This window comes from Lissotriton vulgaris, chromosome 4_1 (assembly GCF_964263255.1).
Source record: "Lissotriton vulgaris chromosome 4_1, aLisVul1.2, whole genome shotgun sequence".
Classification (NCBI taxonomy): Eukaryota; Metazoa; Chordata; class Amphibia; order Caudata; family Salamandridae; genus Lissotriton; species Lissotriton vulgaris.
This window is the reverse complement of record NC_141691.1, coordinates 2,087,745,935-2,087,766,230: the sequence shown is the minus strand read 5'-3', so window position 1 is coordinate 2,087,766,230 and position 20,296 is coordinate 2,087,745,935. Positions and strand designations below refer to the sequence as shown.

Here is a 20,296-nt window from a genome sequence, read left to right as displayed (position 1 = left end):
CTAAAGAACAGCAACTCTGTCTTTCCTGTGTTGATCTTGAGTTTCTTGTTGTTCATCCATAACGCAATGTCTTTCAGACACCCTTTGAAACTCTCAAAGGCGACCTTGGTCTGTTCTTTAATAGTGAAGACCAACCAGGTGTCACCGCATAGGAGATCGTTTTTACCCCCCAGTTGGCTATCAGGGTGAGCCAGGTACATATTAAACAGGAGAGGGCTCAGTGCTGACTCCTGGGGGTCTCCAGACCAGAGCTGTTTTGGCTTAGACATAAATGGTTGGAGTGCAACCTTCTGTGTGCGATTAACCAGGTAGGATTTCAGCTAGGCCTGAACTGTGCCTCCAATGCCCATTTCCTGCAGTCTCTCAGACAGCAAGGTGTGGTGAAAAGTGTCAAATGCCATCGACAGATCCTGGAGCACCAACATCGTAGAAGCCCCTAAATCTGCCGCCTGATTCACCTGCGCTTGCTTCCTCAAGCACCAGTAGCTGGTTGTTGGTCGCATCTCAACTACCCGGATCCACTCCATCTCAGCTAACTACACTCCCCACCCATGCAGTCTGGAATAGCCTGATTGAATTCATGGAATCCCAGCCCTAATCCGATCCCTGTTTTCTCTTACAATTGCCCCCGGTGATTGAATGCAAGGATTTCTTGATTGAATACTGGATATCCAGCCCATAAGCATCATAGAAACTGTGGACCTTTTCCACATCCTACCGGCTCACACGTCTTTTTGTCCTGATGATGATCTCTTATTAAGGAGATCGGAACGCCGGTTACTCTCACACCTAAAACGCCTCTAACATAACATAATTCTGGAGTTTTTTACAATGGTGTTAATGTGACGTAAATGTTAAGTCACCGGCACCTATCACTTCACACACTTTTCACTGTTTATGTGTGAGTATCAGGACTAGCTACTTAATAGTGGATGATACTCCATTTATGATGTTAATAAATGCAATGTCATTCGTACAACCTTGCGTCCCTGCATACATTGTTTTTCCGGTTCTACCTGAACTCCCTCTTCATTATTAAAACCTAGACGTAAGCTACACTTTAAATAATAGTAGCCCAGGCTACCTGAGGAGCTCTGTGGCCTCTCCCAGACCTTTGTCCTTTCAACTACATTTGTGAACTTTGGTCCTAATAATGGGGTACCTTTGTTCTCTTCACTATGCCTAAAAAACTCAGCCAACTCCAGGAGGGGTGTCTCTGTACATAATTCCAACCTAAAGCCGGATTGGGTATCGTGTAAGATGCCCTCCCTCTCTATAAAGCTGGACATTTGCCGCTGCATCAATTTTTCCAACATCTTTGCAGGTGCTGGCAGCAAAGAGATGGGCCTGTAATTGGTCGGATCCCCAGGATCCCCATTCGGTGTTTTCCTCAGCAGGAGGAGAGTAGCGTGTTTCCAGATATCTGGAAAAGTGCAAGACATCAGGGAAGAGTTCCAGATATGTGTCAGTGTGTGCGATAGGCAGTGAGCCCACATATTCCAAAGTTCGGGGGGGTCAAGGATCATCATGTGCCCCCGTCTTACATCTAAAATTTCTGCTAGGGCGTCCTGTTGGGAGATAGTGGTAAACTCCGTGAGAGACGGCTCGGTAACTTGTGCTTCCTTATTGTCACATTTCTCCGTCCCCGACGGAACTGAGAATGATTTAGACACTTCCTGATTTTTTTTGTCAAAGGAGACGGCGATACTTACGCACAGAGGGAGTGAAGGGTGCACAGTGGTATCTATATCTACAGCTCTGGGTTTGAGGAAGGAGTTGATCAATGTGAATATGTCTTTAGTAGGGTTGTCAGCCTTGTAAATGCAATCAGCCAGGTTCTCCCTTCTAGTTACACTAATCAGGTTATGGAGTTTTTTCAGAGCATTTCTATAGATGTTCTTGGCGGACTCACAGTAGCCTGACCACCACTGCCGATCAAGCTTAAAGTGTTACTTGTCTCATTGCACAATCAGTGCAGCAGGACCACTAATAGCATTTAATTTATATGCCATTGGCACATGTAGTGCACTCTACTAGGGTCTTATAAATACATATATGCCAATTGTGTATAGGGCAATCAAACCATGATTAGGGGAGAGAGTTCACGCACTTTAGCTCTGGTTGGCAATGATAAGGTACTCAGAGTCCTAGGGTCAACAAAAAGAATTCATCAAAATTGGAGGCAAGCAGGCAAACAGTTATGGGGAAGAGCATCCCGAGGCTAATAGGTCTAACAATTGTGTTGAAAACAAGGTAATGCCGAACTATAACCCTGCAGGTCATGATAGGAAATAGACAAAGATCATCCTGCCGGTCATGAAAGGAAAGCAGTGGAATCTAGGGTTCTTAAAAGGTTCAGTTGTGTTTGTGCTAGGTGTACTATTTACATTGCAACACCACTAAATGTTTTTTTATTTTGTGTTACTTGTCTTATTTTGAGTGGATTTTTTTTAGCCGATTGCATTGCTATTGTACTATTTTCTCTTACTGGATTGAAATAAAAATAATAAATGTAGCTGTGTAGCTATTAAAGTATGTTTTCGTTTATTGATTGCGTTAAAAATATGAGAAACTATCTTTATATTTGTGTATTCCTGTATCTTGCACATGCTCTGAAAAATCCCGCCATTCATTAATATGAGAAGAAATCCCCTGGTGAAGAACTAGTTTTATAATAATGTGGGAAATGTTGCATGCAGCAAGGAATCTCTTTACAGCAAAGACATCTAAATGCACCAGTCAAATATGTTGTATGATCTGGTCTTATATTTCATAAATTCGAATGAGAATAGCACAGTTCTTTTAATCCTCAAATGTATGACTTCCCTTGCCCTTCTGTTAAAATCAGCACAAAAATCTCCCTTGAAATACCTCAGGGTCTGTAACTCCCCTGAATCAGGTGCATCATCAATAGTCGCGTAAGTTGTCCTCAAGCCTCTTTCTTAAGAACTAAAGCGAATAACACTCAGGGTGTGTTAATCAATAATTCAAATTAATAAATCATACATCTCTTTATGTAATTTGCATAAACTCTCTTGTACGTATTCTGAAATCTCTGTTTTCTATATCCAGCATAGCGACTCTACCATCAGTGAATGGCTCTGGACAAACTACTGCCACCATGGCTGCCTTCAAGTCTAATTCCTTTACTGATCCGCTCACAGAAGATGACACCCTGACAGTGGGCACACCGCTTTACATTGGTATTTCAACTACATTCCCTGAGGGAGACAAATTCACATTAAGGGCAGAGAGGTGCGTAGCTGCACCTAGCAACAACCCGGCTGATCCCAGCGTTGAACTCATTGCAGGCGGGTGAGTGACCATTTCTCAATACTGTTCTACCTCTCTTCTTCTTCTTCAATAACATATTCACTGTCTGTGCCCAGTGCAATGTGAGCACCACAGTATGATTGCAATAACCCGAGTTTCAGCAGTGAATGTTCTGGATTAAATAAAAGAGGACAAATGATGAACAAGGGATTAAAGGAGAAATAAAATGACAGTAAAATGAAGGAAAGTGCAACTAATGCGTGTATGTAAATATTATCAAGAACGATGAGTCTTGTTTTATAATGGAAGTAGAAAGCATGAACTTTGAGTGAGATAAGATTGCTGATATACATGATGGTGGGTTCATGAGGGTAAATCATCCCTTTGTGTGAGGGCAGGACACAGTCTATACAAATGTAAAGTGTGAACCCCCCTCTCTCTCCCAGTCCAGGAAGAATATCAGTATGCAGATGTAAACCTGTCACGCCCAACCCTTCCCGTGTGAGGGCTGTCCAGAAAGTATGCACAAAATGCAGCTGTCACTCTGCCCTCGACGGGGATTGGAGTCAGATTGCAAAAAGACTAGTTATAAGCACAGATAAATGCCCACTTTCTAAAAGTCATCATGATGGGGCACCTTCGGGCCCCAACTCGCGGCACAGCATTATTCTGAAATTGCTTTTGCAACATATTACATCCTCAATCGCTTATAACTTATTGTCTTCTGTTTATCCGTTTTTTTTCCTCCATTTTTATAAGTTCATCACATCTTAACATCCACATGCAAAGAAAGGCAATTTCCAAAGTTTCTCATGCTCCTGTGGGGCCATCCAAACCTCTCCCAAGAACACGTGCCAAAGCCAGGTCCGTTAAAAAGCAGTTTATTAAAACCCAATGCCTTTTAGACCTGAACGGTTCTTCGTCAGGGGTAACTAAAAAATGGACAATTAAACACGTATTAATTCATAATGCACTAATGTTGAAAGCACAATCTCAAACATTTAACAATTTGCTTATTGTTATTAACTTCACAATACTCCATCAACTGACTGTGGGCGATCTCTTTCCGATGCTTCCCTCTCCCTTGTAATTAACAGAATATTTTGTCATAAACTACTTCTTCCTGGAAACTATCAAAGCATATATATGTCACTATCACGCTTATGTTATTCTCTTCATTACCTCCCTTGAATCCCCCTTCTGCATCTCACATTATCGTACCTGCTCATAGTTTCACAACTTCCTCGTGCTCGATCAAAAACAGAAATGCCGTTCCCTACGCATTCACCCTGCTTTAAGTTTCACTCTTGCTCCTCCTCCCATCATCTTACTGACTTCCTGCCACATGATCGCCACCTGAAACTTATTTCACCTCCCATGTTTGTCCAAAAATCCTTCAAATCCCATAATGCTGTTCGTGACTGTTTCTTTTTGCCCAACAGATACCTAAGTCGAAGTTTGTTAAATCAGATTTGTAAATCCATGATACAACAAGAATTTCTAAAAATGCTAATCTTAATGTTTGTATTGCTTCTTAGAATGTTCATCTTTTAAATTTCAATCTCCTTCCGACTTTCCAAACAATAAACTTGCTCCTTAGACCACGATGTTTGTGCTTTGCAGGCGGCGACTATCGTATTTCTTTTTGTTGTCCTCTGCATGCTGCATGCAAAGCACAAACATCTTGGTCTAAGAAGCGAGTTTATTGTTTTGATGATTTAAGGCATAGAATGAAAATGGTTAATTAGAACAGATGTGCTACCCCACTTATATGATGTTGACCACTTTCTAAAAGTGGCATTTCCAAAAAAGTAATGTACACCATTAAGCAGGATTTCTCACTACCATTCTAAACATACCAAACATGACAGCATCCCTATTTTCATTTCTGGAATTACCACATAAGCATATATAAGGAAATGCCCAATGCTTGCCAATAATAGGAGTAGGCCTCACAGTAAAGAGAAACAAAGTAGGCTGTTTGCCACTACTAGGACATGTCACACAATAAGGAAGCATGTTCTAGCTTTAACTTACACAGTACCTTGTCCATAGTAGTTCCTAGGGCTTAACATATGTAATAATAGGGAAGTTTGAGGCTTAGCAAGTAGTTTTGAATACCAAGTCAAAGTGGCAGTAAACTGTGCACCCTGGCTCTGCAGTGACAGGCCGGAGTCAGGTTTGAAAAGCTAATTCTGTGTGTGGCCAAGTAGTGCTGCAAGCCCACTTCTAGCATTTAATTTATAGTATAGGGGATACCACTGTACAAGAGACTCACAAGCAAATTAAATATGCCATACATTTTCAAACCAATCATATGATGTTTAAAGGAGTGAACACGTGCATTTTAGCACTGATTAGCAGTGGTAAAGTGCCCAGACTACGGAAGTCTACAACAAGAGGGACAGAAAAATAGGAGGAGAATGGAAAAAGGTTAACCCTGCAAAAAGGGCCAGGTCCAACAGCCTGTGTCAATAGTTTATTAAACTATGGCCTGGGATACCAAACTACCCCTATACAGTGACTGTTCTATTCCCTTCTGCATCTCAAGAAAGGAAAGAGCCTGGTACTAAACTGTACTCCGCTTGGGTTCATGATAACAGAAAAGTACATGTGCATCAGGAGGACATCTTCAAGGCAAGCTGTAATGAGTTAACCAAAGTGTCAAAATGTTGAATTACTAGCTACTGCACAACACTGGATTATGGTCAAAATTTACAAAGGATATTGTGAAGTTCCTGAAAGTGTTGCTAGTATATTCCAACCAGCATACTAAGATATGATAGGATAGGATAAAGTTTATAAAGCGCTCTAAAACCCAAGGGTGTCAAGGCACTAAACAGGCGGAGGTGAAGGGATGAGCGTAAGACAGCCAATAAAAGCCATGTTTCAGCAGCTTTCTAAAAGTGGAAAGAGAGTCCGCTTTGGAAATGGGGGAAGGCAGGGAGTTACAAAGTTTAACAGCCGCTACCAAGAAGTAGCTCCCACCCCACCTGGCCCTGTGGTATCTGGAGAGATCAATTTTTTTAGGTTGGAGGATATCCGACCTCTCCTGGGAGTATGCCATTGGAACATTCAACATTTCGACTGCAGCAAGCCTTTACTATGCATGGCTTTGTAAACTGTGCTCAGAACCTTGAAGGAGATATCCGGCTTAATAGGTAGCCAGTGCAAGGCGTGAAACCCCCTCCCTGGCAGATAGTAGCTTTGTAGTGTTTAGGATCAGCCTTGCTTCTGCATTCTGAACAACCTGGATTTTGTTCAGAGAAATTGTATTGATAATGTGTAAAGCATTGCAATAATCAAGACGGGTGGTGATAAGTGCCATGATGGTCAACTGATTTAAATCAGGTGGGATACAGGGTAACACCTTTCTGAGTATCTTTGGTATATAGAAACATGTGCTGACTGTACTTTTGACCTGAGTATCAAAGGTTAGACTCATCAAAAATGACCCCTAGATTTTTTTACTTTCTTAGCTGAGACAGGAAGGGGGCCACAATTTGCAGGGTACCAGATATTTGACCAGATAGAGTTCTGTAAGCCAAAAACCAGTATCTCGGTCTTTTCAGCAGTAATCTTAATGGAGTTACCCTTCATCCAGCAGATAATGCATGCCTTAAACTGGTTGAATTGAAAACCATTAAAGATGGAAGCAAGGATTTGAGTTTCGTACGAGATCACCTGAAACCCAAATAATCTCACCAGCTCATCCAGGGGATTCACATAAATGCTAAATAAGGTTGGGCTCGAGGAGGAGCGCTGAGGGAGCCACATGGAAGGCTGAAAGCCTTGGCTCTAAATCCTCCACAGCTGATGATATTCCTTCTTCCCGACATGAATGAATGGAGGAGCTGAAGAGCTTTATCCCCAACTCCCACTTCCTGCAGACGCTGGACCATGCGCATCAGTGAGACTGTATGGAAAGCTTCCAATAGGTCAAGCATAATCAGCACTGCAAAGTCTCCCTGATCCACCTGCTTGCGGATATGGTCAGCGGCTATAAGGGCGGACCTGGTGCTGTGACCGGCACAAAACTAATTCTGAGAGAGGTCTAAGCAATCCGGGGACTCCACATGGATCTTCAGAAACAGTTTTATGAATTCCTCTGCAATCTTGGCGGGCGGGGAGAAGGGAAATAGGCGGAACATTTTTCACCTCTGAGGGGTCGAATTTTTTTTTTTTTGAGTGATGAGACAATAGTCTCCTTCCAGTTGTCCGTATGATTCCTGGATAGAAGACTGTTGATAACCTGGCACAGGAAATTGGCTACTGGTTCAGAAACCAATGTAAAGAAGGAGGGCATACAGGGGTCTGAGGGAGCACTGGATTTAAGGCCCATTAGAAGATGTTTGGTTTGCTGAGCAGTAATTTGAGGGAAGGAAGGGCAAGCTTCTCACTGCCCTGAGTGTGTCCTCAGCATCATTTGGAGGCTGGGTTGTGGAAGGAGGGCAGGAATTAACTACATGCCTCTCGCAGGCCTGAGAAACCTCTTTGTCCTTAGGGTCTTCAGTTTTAGTAGGATTAAACTCCTGGAAGATATTGAGAACCTTGTCTTGAAAGTAGGTAGCTACGCTATCACAGAAATCTTGGGAGGGGGTTAGCGACAGATTTCCTGGTGGCTCAGAGGTCTCCTTGATTACCTCGAAGAGCATACTAGGTAGAATCTTTTCAGGAAAGAAGCAGGATTTGGCTTGAAAAATTGCATATTTGTATTTCTCTAGCAGGGATTTCTGCTTAGCCTTTTCCCTAGAACAGGTGTCCCTACGTCATTTATGTTCTTGCCTCCAGCACTCCTGCCTAAGGGATCTGAGCTCTTATGAGAATCATGGGACTGATGGGGCTTTGAGAGATGCAGTTTTTAAAAGAGGCAGCAATATCAAGAGCCTTGTTTGTCCAGTTGTCGAAACCCTCTGCAGTGGAGGGGAGCCGAGTATGCTTCCTCTCCCAGGCTGTACACAAAGCAGCCTCCCATTTAGTAGCTGTGAGCTTGCTCGACCCCTATAATGAAAGGTCCTCAGAATAGAGCTCTCCTTCCCAGTAATGGGAAGGGTGGGACAGACTCTAAATTATATTAACCAATGATCCACCCAGCTGGGAGGCTGAACAGCCTCTATCCCTAAATTGTTGTGGTTGGTGAAAATGCCGTCCAGATTGAGGTCGGTGGTGTGGGTTGGAGATTTATTTGCTCAAATCCCGGAGATATCATGAGCTCAATGAGGAACGCTGAATCTTTATCTTGTTTGTTTTCTAGATGGGAATTAAAATCCCCTAGTATGGTAAGATGAGGGGAGGTTACAAATGGTTCCAATATTTTACACCATGACTCTGTAAAACCTGGTTCTAGGGCCAGGCGGGCACAGGGCCAGACTGGGAACCAAAACCGGCCCTGGGGGAGGTAGGTTGGGGGTGCGACCTCGCTCCTTGCCAGGGCTGGTTTTTCTGCTGATTTTGTTACAAATCAGCTCTGCTGTATAAACGGCCCTTTAACAAAAACGGCCCCCAGGGGCCCAAAACTGGCCCCCACCCGTGCGGCCCACTGGGGGATTGCCCGGTGCCCACAACGGCCAGTCCGCGCCTGGGAGGGCGATATACAAGGAGTCCTGAGAAGTTATAATTATTGGATAGCTTAATCCTGAACAAAACTACCTCCAGTGGCGAGCCAGAGTCACCATCCATCATGCACAGAGTGCATCTAAGAGAACTCTGAGCTACCAAGGCCAGTCTGCCACCTCTACGGTCAAGGTGGTCACATCTGAGAATGATATAGCCAGGTGGGACAGCATCTACCAGGTCTGGACCAGAGTTCTCCCTGGCCCATTTCTCAGTGACAAAGAGGCAGAATAAGTCAAGAGTTTTAATAATCAAAGCAATTTTGGTTTTGTGTTTAGGCAAGGAGTGTGTGTTTATTGACGCTTCTCGAAAAAGACTGGATTTGGAACCAGTTTTGACATTAGTCCCAGAGACAGAGACCGGACCATGTGTGGGTCTGAAATTGCAATGCTGACAGTGTTCAGCCTCCCCAGTAGTACAGACAAGTTTATTTGCACACCCCCACCTGGAGTGGTTTGGAAAGTAGTATGCCTTGGAACATTGTCGTGCTCATACTCTATAACTTTCAGTATATAGTTCTCCTGTGAGCTAGTTGATGTGGGATGTTGTTTAATGCTTTAATAAAGTTACCTTGATTTTGAAAGAGACTCTGACTCCGTTTTTATTACCAGGTGTAGGTAAGTGGAGTATTATGTCCTAGTGTTGTAGCAAATAGCAGCTAGGCTTTACTAGAGGAAAATGTGTTAGGATTTCGGAGTACCATAATGGCTATAAGTAATTGACATGTCTCAAAAGAAATCTGACACCAATTCATAAAAATGAGGCATATTTGAATATATTTTTAGACACTAAAATACACACAGTTGGATGCCTATAACCGGACTTTACCATTGCGGTCAATGGGAAAAAGCAGTAGTACACTAAGCACTAGTGATAATCGGTCACTTGTAGGCTGAGTTATATGGAACACACAGAGGGTTAAGGCAACGTGGGTTCTAAAACGAAGCCATAACAGTCAGTTCAATTTTATCTGGCGCAAAAGGCCTGGGTGCAGGGTTGTCTTGGCTCGCCTTGCTGCTGAAGCGGGAGCCGTGGGAGAGCTGGGTTTACCTCTTGGATGACAACGGTGTTGCATGGTTCCCTCTTATTGCAGCGTCGAGTAAAGGAGTTGGTAACCGAATAGTCACCAACCATTCTTTGTAAAGGTAAGTCCAGAAAGATGACATTTGAATGTCTGGAGGTCTGGGAAAAAAATGGTACCTGCCTGAAACTTGCTGGACCGCAGGAATACTTTCCCTACAATGTGCTGGACCATCTTCTTTTAGGCAATTCCTCAGAGGGCCCCAAGGTCAGTGATTCTTGGGTTTTCTTGTAGGGGATTTCTATGTATAGTCATAAGTCACCATTTTGCAGCCCTTCTTCTGCCGGGGCCACCCAAGGCTAAAGACTGAGCCCTGGTAGAGGATTGACCCTCTCTTCCTTTGAACTCCCACTTGAAGACTTGGCCTGCAGTTTTTTATGTTCGTCTGCTCCTTGATGCCTCATCTTCTCTCTGTCATACAGAGTACGCTTAGAAAAGGTTTTACTGATGGAACAGGAATCATGAATATGAGAAGCAGGAGGATAAATTAAGTACACTTTGTAAGAATCGATCTTGGCCTTCTTCCTACCATATTCTGGACACTTGTCAGAAAGAGATGGCATTTTTGAGCGATAAACTGCAAACTTTCTGTCAGAAAAACAAAGAGTAATACCAAAGTCATTAAGTGTAGTAGTTATCAGCTAAATTCAGAAATGAATTTCTGAAGAAAAACATCAAATTGGTAGAGCTCAAAGCTCTGGGGTCCTTAAAGCAGGAGCCGAAAAAATGAGCTGAGGTAACTGCCACTGGCTGGGCATGATGGGATACTGGTGGTCTCTGGATTCTTAAAGAGACAGCTTCTATTTTCAAAGACAAATAATGGCAGCCTATGGGGCTTCTCTGTTCTTTCTCTTCAGCTCTATAATGAAAAAAGAGGTTTTGTGAAGGAGATTATTCTGTGTGTTTAATACTACAAACAACTACACAAAATGTAGTATACTGGCTTCCTTTCTTCAATTCTAGTGATAGTGGTATTAAGCTTTATTATTCAATTACTTAAAATCGTTACAATATACTATCAATATAAAATGGAAAAAGAGTAAAAATCCCACACAAATTGCTACAAACTAGAAGGGAGTAAAACATTGAAAACTGATGTCCAAACTGGCAGTAAAGTGGAGGTGCAAAAAACTTAGAGGGGAGTTCGTCCAAGTCTCTCTTGCTTGCAAGCCGGGTAGTTTCTTTTTGTAACTCAATTTTCTGTGTCAGTGCGGCCCGGATTGATTCTGTAAATTTCCTTAGCCGCACAACTGTTTCAGCTGTTTAGCAGAGAAACACAAGTCTGATGCTTCTTTGCATCTTACAAGACCGTGAGACCGGAATATGGGAAGTACAAGTCGGTGCCGCTCGCTAGCTAACTTTGGGCAATAGCACAGCAGATGGAGCCAGGATTCATGGTGGTAAGTACAAAGTCAACTGTCAGTACTTGCTCAAAGTAGGTCAGTGGTTTTCCCACTATGTAGGAGGTGTCCCGTGATGAGAGATTGGGTTGATGGTTTAAGCTTTTCAGGTCTCTTTCATGGGATATTTTCTTGACCTGTGTATTCACTGATCTTTTCCATGCAGCTGTAGAAATGTTTAAGTTGTGCAAGTTTTGAACGTCTATGTCTAACAATTTTATGACTGCTGCCAACTGAACCTGCCATGGAAATCCACCTTCTTCGAAGACTGTTTTAATTTGTGTTTTCAGAGAGGTGCTGGAGCATGCAGGGTGCTAATAAAGTATTTTAAAATGTCCCCTGAACAGGTAATGTCCGGAAGGGTGAGTCCCAGCTCCAACCTTACTCTTGCTTTCCTGGCCTGTTGTGGGATGCCTAAAACCTTGTATGGAGAAATTTGGTTGTTCGTAAGGAACTTGGTGAAGGCTCCAGGGAAGGCTGGATGGCCGTAGTTAAGAGTGGGAACTAGTTTTGCTTTTAAGACTTTCTGGATGGGTTCTGCAGTCGGACTGTGTAGTATTTGATTGAGATTTCTCAAACTGTAGATGATGCAGGCCCCCTTGCTTCTTAGATGTTTCAGATGGGCTTTGGGTTTGGCCCCTTCCGATAGCCTGAGACCCAAATAGTTATAACTTATGCATGTTCTAATTTGCAGGTCACCTAGGCGCCATTGTGCTGTCTTCTTTTGGTGGTACTTCCCAAAGATAATTATCCTGGTCTTCTCCTGGTTCACCAAGATATTGTTCTTTTGGTTAAACCTGTGCAAAGCTTCTAAGGCTTTCTGTAGGCCTGTCCTAGTGTGATCCATTATAACTATGTCATCAGCGTATTGGAGAATTTAGAGCGGCACATCTCCCAGCCTTGGTGTTAGTAGATTTGCCCCCTCCAGGGCTTTTCCCAGGTTGGCTGTATAGAGATTAAAAAGTAAAGGGGCAAGAACGCTCCCTTGTTTGTCCCGCAAGAACATTTTTTAATTCAACGAGAGTGCTTTCCAGAGCTCCAAGGGGGATACAGTACTTAGGTCTGTGGAGCTCGACTCTTTATGTATGATCCACTCCAGGAGTTTTGGATCTAGATTTGTTCACCATTTTATTCTGCTCAAAACTTTGTGGTGCTCTTCTCCAGTTGGAACACCCAATGTTTCCAGTTCTTTTGCAGATTACCCGTTTAGCTGAAGAGATACCCTCAGTGGTCTGTGATCGCTCTCGTCCCTATTTCCCACTTCAAATTTGTTAAAAAAATTTATCAGGTTATCCGAGAAAAAGATGTAATCAATTATGGACGTACCCCTGAAGGTGGGGAGAGGAAACCAGAGAGGATCCACAGCTTTTTTGATTGTGTGGGCAGAAACCATATTTTCCGTGAAAAGGAGCCACTGAACAGGGGCTGATTCAGTCTGTTTTTTAAAGTCTGTTTTTGAATGCCCCAGCTCCCTGGTGTTCATGTCCCCGACAATAATTGGAAAGTGTGAGACATATTTATTTATGAGGTGGTCCATATTTGCTGTCAATATTTTTAGTACTTGTGTTTTTTTGCTGAGAGGCAGGGTTGACATAGCAATTAGCAAAAGACAAATTGCAATGTTGTTGCTTTTTAATTCGCAGATCAGTACCCCTTGCAGATTGGCGGTGTTTGTTGTTAATAATGTTGCCTCTATTCTGCGGGCTTGATTAATAAAGATTGAGAGCCCACCAGATGCTCTCCCAATGATGTTATGTTTTATGGCTGCAGAGTGAAATTCGTAAAAACCTAGGGGTTTGGTGGCCCATGTCTCTTGTAGGCTTAGGATGTAATTTTCTTGAAGGTAATTGCTTACTGAATTGCACCCAAGCAATCTTTTTAGCCCAGCAACTCTCCAGGATGTGATCGACAGCTGAATATTGTTTACCGGTGTTCTGTTTGTGATCTGTTGATGAGCAGCATTTATTGTGTTAGAATCGCCGGCGTGGTGGCTGTCCTTCTGGACCAGTCCGAGTGCCATGCGTGAAGATAGTCTTTGGCCCACTGATGTGGACTGTCCTGTGGTCAAGCCTACTTTTTATCCTGTAGGCATTGTAAAGACTTGGCTCTGCAACTGAGCTTTTCCCTGGTTCATTGCTCGCTGTCCTCCTTAGAACCAAGTGAACCTCCTTCGTTGGCAGTGATGCTGCTAGTACGTGTGGGTATTTCTCGTGTATTAGGAAAGTGATGTCAATGCTTCAATCAGACATTTGAGCTATTTCTTCTGGTTTTAGCCCCACCTGGGAGTGGCAACTCAACCCTATTGAGGTTGATTCCCTGGAGAGACTCAGGAACTTAATCCAAGCTAGGTTGTCTGAGTGTGTTTCTGTAAGGGTCGGGATATGCTTAACTAGTTGAAGTATTGCCCCTGTTTAGGATGTCATGTTGGCATTTAATGAAGTATTTAGGGGTAAGGATTAACTCATGAGTAGTTTTACCGACTTGGTTGCTTTGGGCTGGATACTTAGACCTGTCTGTACAATACTTAAATTAAGTCTTGGGGAAGGGTCCCGTTGTGGTGGTACTGGATGGTAAATCGGCTCGACCTCTGGGAGATCGAGGGTAAGACTCCCTGAGATATATTGTTCCGGATATCGAGTCCTTGTTCCTTGGTTGAGAATAATAGACTTCTCTGCTTCTCTGGTGAAGTACTACTATTGTTTGTCGGGCGATGGTGCCTCCTGTTTGAACTTTTAATGAGACTGCTGGGTCTGTAAAGGTTTTTGGCAGTGTTGCCCATTTATCCATGAGATCTACACACAAACAGGTGAGAAGCTGGTTATTCTGATTGACACCAAGCGTGTTCTTTATGAAGTCCACCTTGTTGCTCAAGTCCACTAGAATTTGTGCAGTGGTGGTTAGCTGGTCGATTTGCATTTCCATTTTGTTTGATTGCCAGAGTAGTACCCTGACCATGGTGCTCGCGGCTGACTTACTGACTGATTTTCCCTGGGAGCGGCAGTGGAGAGGAACCAAACTCCAACACGACGGTTCACGGTTGAATGGTCCCCGCTTGCTGGCTTGAATCTGCTTCATTGACCAGCCGTCCCTCGAATTCTATTTTGCAAGACAGCCTGCAGCACCAGAGCCAAACATGTGAGCCGCCCTTACAACCAAGATTGCACCGCGTCGCGGGCATCGTGCCTTCTGTCAATTACCTTGTCCAGCACAGACTTTCATTTTGAACTGCGGTACACCTACACTCCGGCAGCCTCCGTGCCCGCTGTGCAGATTAATCCCTTCCCAGTTCCTGTCCTGAGGAGAACCTATTACATCCAAGGTTCGAAACGCGTTGACATCCCCAACCTGTGGCAAAAGCAAAGGGTGCAGCTAGGGTGTAAATCATACCACTTCTGCGGGCCCTAGCTGTAAAATCCTGCAAACATTCGATCACAGGTCCTGTGAGACAGGCAGGCACCTTCATTCCACCTCAGTTCCGCCTGTCCATTGGTTTTTAGTTCTAAGGACTGGTTTTCTTTTCCTTTCATGCCCAAATAATGCACTTTCCTTAACAGCATTTTGTACTTTGCAATCGATTTGGATGGTTATGCGTTGTATCTTTTTTGGTGTGATAACATGTTCATTGTTTGATTCTTCACCTTAATTGTTTGTATATTTGTATATCTGTATATATCGTATACACAATTGCATGTTGCTGAACTAACTGTACTGACAGTCTTCCGTTTATATCTGTTGTTTTTGAAATTAATGAAATTTAAGTTTAAATGATAATAAATTCTTTTGGAATACAATTCTATTGGCCACGTAGTACACATTGGCTGCGTGGGTCCAAATCTTTTTGCTAATCATCTTGACCAGCCAACTTGTTCTGTTTTTCCACTTGTTGAGATCCGGGCTGGCCAGTTGTAGGATCCAGTACCTTCACTGTTCCACACTTCCTTGAGTTGGAGCAGTGGTGTCAACAGGTGGGTCACTTGCATGTCTATGTTTAATTCCTGGGGGGCTACACGGCCCAGAGCATGATTGAGACAGGCGTCTTTCGATGTTTATGCTTCCGATTTATGTACTTTGCACTTGTATTGCAGGGAACGAGGTTGCTCTCATCATTAGGAGGAAGTTTATATAAAAATTAAGTTATGAGACATGCTGCTGGGACGTTAAAAAGTACTTTTTGTCAGAGACTGCGTCTGCTCTCCTTGAGATTCTGGGTGATACTTTAGGCGGGGAAGGACTTTACGGGGGCGTTTCTTGGCGCTGAGAGGCTTTTTCTTCTTTTGTCATCTTTCAATAGGGGTGCCCGGTTGTCAGTGGCCTTATAGTCCCTCGGTAGACTTAAACTAACTCCTTTGGTAAGGCAAGTATCAGTGCCCTGGGTCCTAGCGGGGTGGCTGAATGATCTTTGGGCCACTGTCTTTGCCTGCTGATTACCATCTTAAGCCACACCACCGCTAGCCACACCACCACCCAAGGACGGGGATGCCAACTGTTCACCCGGCATCCCACACCGGGGTCCAATCCTTGTCCCTTGATTTCATGCGACCTCTGGCCCCCTGCAGCCCACCCAAACTATTAGCCCTCAGGGTGTGAGCCATACAGGATTTACCTCAACAGGGGCTCTGAAAAGCCCCGTGAGGGCACGAAGATTCAGAGAGAGTCAGTCCTGCTTCCCATGACATGCAGAGCTCATTTAATTTGAGCATACCTCTCTGCTGGTCACCATCAAAGTGCTGCACCTCTCTGCCACGGTGACAAGGACGGCGGATAATGGACCCAAAAGCCCCTGCTCCTGGCCCCGGGTGCCATTAATGCTCCCCCACTGGGGCGGCTCCAACCAAGATGGCCACCAAAAGTCCGATGGCAGGGGCTGTGGGCCACACCAGGCCTCACCAGGGTCTAAGTGGACCTGGCTTCTATTGCAGCAGTGGCTGCAACGAGACATGGGGTTGATTCCGGTCACTGTTTATAGAGATTGCAGGAAGAGCAACAGTTTGTGGCAGTCTGGGCATGAAGGGGGGAAGAGCGGAAAGACCAGGGGGCAGTGCTTGAGCCTTGTTGCTGCATCGGTCGCGGTCGGTACTAATTCACTGACCACTGGAGGGGCCCTTAAAATAACCACTGGGGCCGCGGGAACTGTTGGGCTGCAATGAGGCCCGGGCAAACCCCCTCGTTAACATCTCCGCTCTTCAGCTACCATCCACCTCTCCGCCTTCTTGTTTCCGCCTCTCTGTTTCTGACTCCCTCTCGCAGCTCACTCTGAGTGGTACGGGGTGGTACAGTGCAATTCGGTACCCCCACCTACTACCGCTGCTGCTACTCACGTCCTGCCGCCGCCACTGCTGCTCTGATGCGCCGGGAAACCTGGACTGCATCATAAAGCAAGGAGTGCAAGATGAAGATGTGGCCAGTGTAGCCTACGTATTTAGGCTGCATTATTGTCTTTCTATCTCTTAAGTGTCTTTGCAGGCCTTCCTGAAAAACCCAAACCATACAAAAAGGGCATTGTCTTACCCTGGGTAACTACCAGAACCTGCCAACCAATGAAAACGCTTCTGGAGACTTTCTGGTCCCCTACATGTCAATACAATATGACAAAACTCTTTTTTATCTCGTTCTTGAGTAAAAAACAAGGTTTATCAAAGATGAAAACTTTCACTGGATGTCAGCATCAGTGCCACTCCGCTTGCATGACACTGCCCAGGTGAGTGCCTCAACCTCTTCCAGTGACTGCAGTTGTGCTTCCCGTGCTAGCATTCAGAATCTGAGTTTTTCCCCTGTGGATATTGAGGCTAAGTTGTGCTCATTTGATTTGTCGGTCTTCTCTTGCATCTGCTGATGGGTATATGAGAGTAGGACCAGGTCATCTGAAAAGTCCAGGTCATCGAGCTGTGTCCAAGGTGTTCCCTGGATCGCCTTTATTTTTCTTGCTGCGGATGTATTCATGATCCAGTCTATTGCCAGCAATAATAGAAAAGGCAAGAGCAAACAACCCTGATGGACTCCGCTTCTCACTTTTAAGGTTTCTGTGAGTTGTCCTCCATTGACTATCTAGCAGGTCATTCCCTGGTAAAAGTTCCTAAAGATTCTTAGGAGTTTATCTAGTACACCATAGTAGCGGAGGAGCCTCTAGTAAGTCCCGCTGTCCATTATGTCGAATGGCTTCTTGCAGTCAATGAAGAAGACATAGATGGAGGAGTTCTATTCCATCGACTGCTCAATGAGGATGATATGCATGACTATACACAAGGTCAAGATACCTATCATGGAAAATCGACGCAACATACACTGTCACTGCACAACTATCTAACTCACTACATACATTTTGGAACAAGGGCACAATGGGAACATAATGAGGGGGCGGAAATTGAAAACCCCAAATGAATCAAATTATTCCTGATTTAAGTTGGCTTTCTCCTACTGAAAGAACAGCAGTGGGTGTTTGGACTCAAGACCCACATAGTCGGACTCAATAAAAAAAATCTTGTGGGGGATGTTGTCACCAACATAACTCCTTCACATACAGGGAGGTATCCAGACTTCCTCTTCCATGTATATGGCCTGCCTCTGGTTCAGAACCTCTGCAAACTCAACCCGGCCCCAAGGTTACCCCTTGTTTCAACATTTACCTACTCTGTTTTGACAGATAGTATGTACTTGGCCTTTTTGATTATAATATCTATGAAGGTCTACTTATTTTTTAAATGATTTTTGTATACATTATGGAACATATATTGAATAGTCACCTTCCTGCCATGAGATGGATGAAAGAGAGTGGGTAGGAATGTGCAATATTTAATGTTATTCAGCACATTCCTGCTCTCTGACTGTGCTGGTGCACAAACTGATGCCAGCGCCAATGCAGGTACCTTTGCACCATGGTGCAAGGGTGCCTGCATTGTAGGCAGGATTTGTTTTGTGCAGGAACGAATACCTTCCTGCACAAAAACAATCCTCTACATATTTCTTCTCATTACGCTTCCACTGTGGAGGTGCAGTATTTTGACACATTTCCAGGAAAACTACTAATGGTAAATCTAGGAATGCACCAACATCCATTGTTGGGAACATGGGAACACCCGCGTTCCACCTATGGAACGCCTGATGAGGCAGAGTAGCACCAAGTAGTGAATTGTGCTGCCTTGCATTACTCCACATTTACCACAAGGTGGCCCTGTGAAGCTTGGTAAATACAATTCTGGAATTTAAGGCATCCTTGCACCCCCTTTTGTTAGAAATATGGTGCTAAAATATTAAGAACTGTTTAGTACCCTGATCTCCACCCTTTCCTCCCCTTATATTCTATCCTCCTTACAGTAAGCCCTCAATAACCAATGTAAGTTACATAGCCTGCTCCTTGTAGCATGCTACGTTTTCGCCTTTAAATTATGAAACAAACTGCCATGGTAACACATAGGCATGGGACTACATTTCCAGTGGGCCATAGATGCTGATGCAATAGTGACATCACCCTGTGCAATCAGCATCTTAGATTCTAACTGGATGGGAGCCTCTGTGTCTCCCCACCCAGGTGAGACTCATTTAAACACAGTGGAATTGCAGGCAAGCTGCAACAGTGCTTTTGGCGGCAGCCCCATGAGCCCAACTGACTACAGAACCCCATCAATACTATATATAAACCCGGAAGGAGCAACACATTAATAGAATGATTGTTAACACACATGCTGGCTTTAAGTCCCCTTGTGCCATTAAAGTGGAACTAGAAAATGGAAAGTGAAATTTGTTTATACATTATTCAGAAGCAAATAATCTTATAGTCATGTCACTAATAAAAAACGGAAAACCAAACGCACCCTGAGAACTTATTACTTTGTTGGACATCAGTTTTGATTTTATAAAAAAGACTGAAAATCTCTTTCACTTTCATACACTCACACAATATCTGTGCAAGAAGGACATCTCACCCAGTGCCCTTGTAGGGCAATTAAGCACACATCGTGGGTCATCTACCTTTAGGTATGTTGTGCTTTCTAAGCAGGCATTTAATTTTACCTTCACAATGCTCTTCTCTTTACAGCTGTGCAGTGACCCAGGATGTGAACGTACATGTGATTCAAAATGGCCACTCCCTGCAAGTCATGTTTGAGATCGAGACCTTCATGTTTAAAGACCAGTCTGAAGTATATATGAAATGTGATGTGTCCCTGTGCCCAATCTCACGATCAAATAACTGCCTGGTAAGTGATGGGGGTTGATGCAGAAAAAGAATGTAAATTCTTTTTTAAACAAGCAGATGCAAGAGCCCAACTTGAAGTAGGTGTGAGAACAGTCAGTGAGCTACTGGCATGAACGGTGGGACTTTTCTCAGTGAGGAGTTTGCGTGAGTACAGAGAGACATGAATGGTCAAACAGAATCAACGTATTCATTATTTTCCTAATTTGGGTTGGGGTTTTTATTGTGTTGGTTCATGACTTTACTACAGTTTGGTACTGCATAAATACTTTCCTTCAAGTTAAGCCTGACTGCACTACCATGAAACAAGCTCAGTTATTTTTGTTGACTTTAGTAGTTCACCCTGACAAGGAATTCAATTATAACTTGAACTAGGTACTCCACCACCTCAACTAATGTGTCACATTGTGTAATTGGTTAATAGGTAGTAATGTTTTCAGGAATTGAAATTTGATGAGATATAACCCTTAAGCAAAACACTGGGTGGAAGACTATGCGCCCCATTAGGATGGCGGGCGGATCGCCCTCGCCGGGCCGGTGGTAGCCACCCCCGGTTCGGTGGGGGAGATCCGCCCGCCATCCTCACATTAAAGACCCCGACATATTACCATGGTGGGGGTCTGTGGCGGACGCTTTTCCGCCCGGTTGAGAAGTCGACCGGGTGGAAAAGGCTTTAATATGGTGGCGGTGTCTGAAAGACACCGCCAGCCATATTATGATGTGGGGTTTGAAATACCTTTC

The 20,296-nt window shown here is 44.0% G+C and overlaps 1 protein-coding gene across 1 annotated transcript in view; it reads left to right on the top strand.

Annotated features, from left to right (window-relative positions):
• Window positions 1–20,296, top strand: part of LOC147725092 (uromodulin-like) — a 124,283-nt gene that overhangs the window by 38,391 nt on the left and 65,596 nt on the right. The window contains exons 4-5 of the mRNA XM_086966539.1: window positions 3,073–3,315; window positions 19,400–19,559. Of these exons, the coding sequence (XP_086822665.1) occupies window positions 3,073–3,315; window positions 19,400–19,559 (403 nt within the window). The remainder of the gene's footprint in view (window positions 1–3,072; window positions 3,316–19,399; window positions 19,560–20,296) is intronic.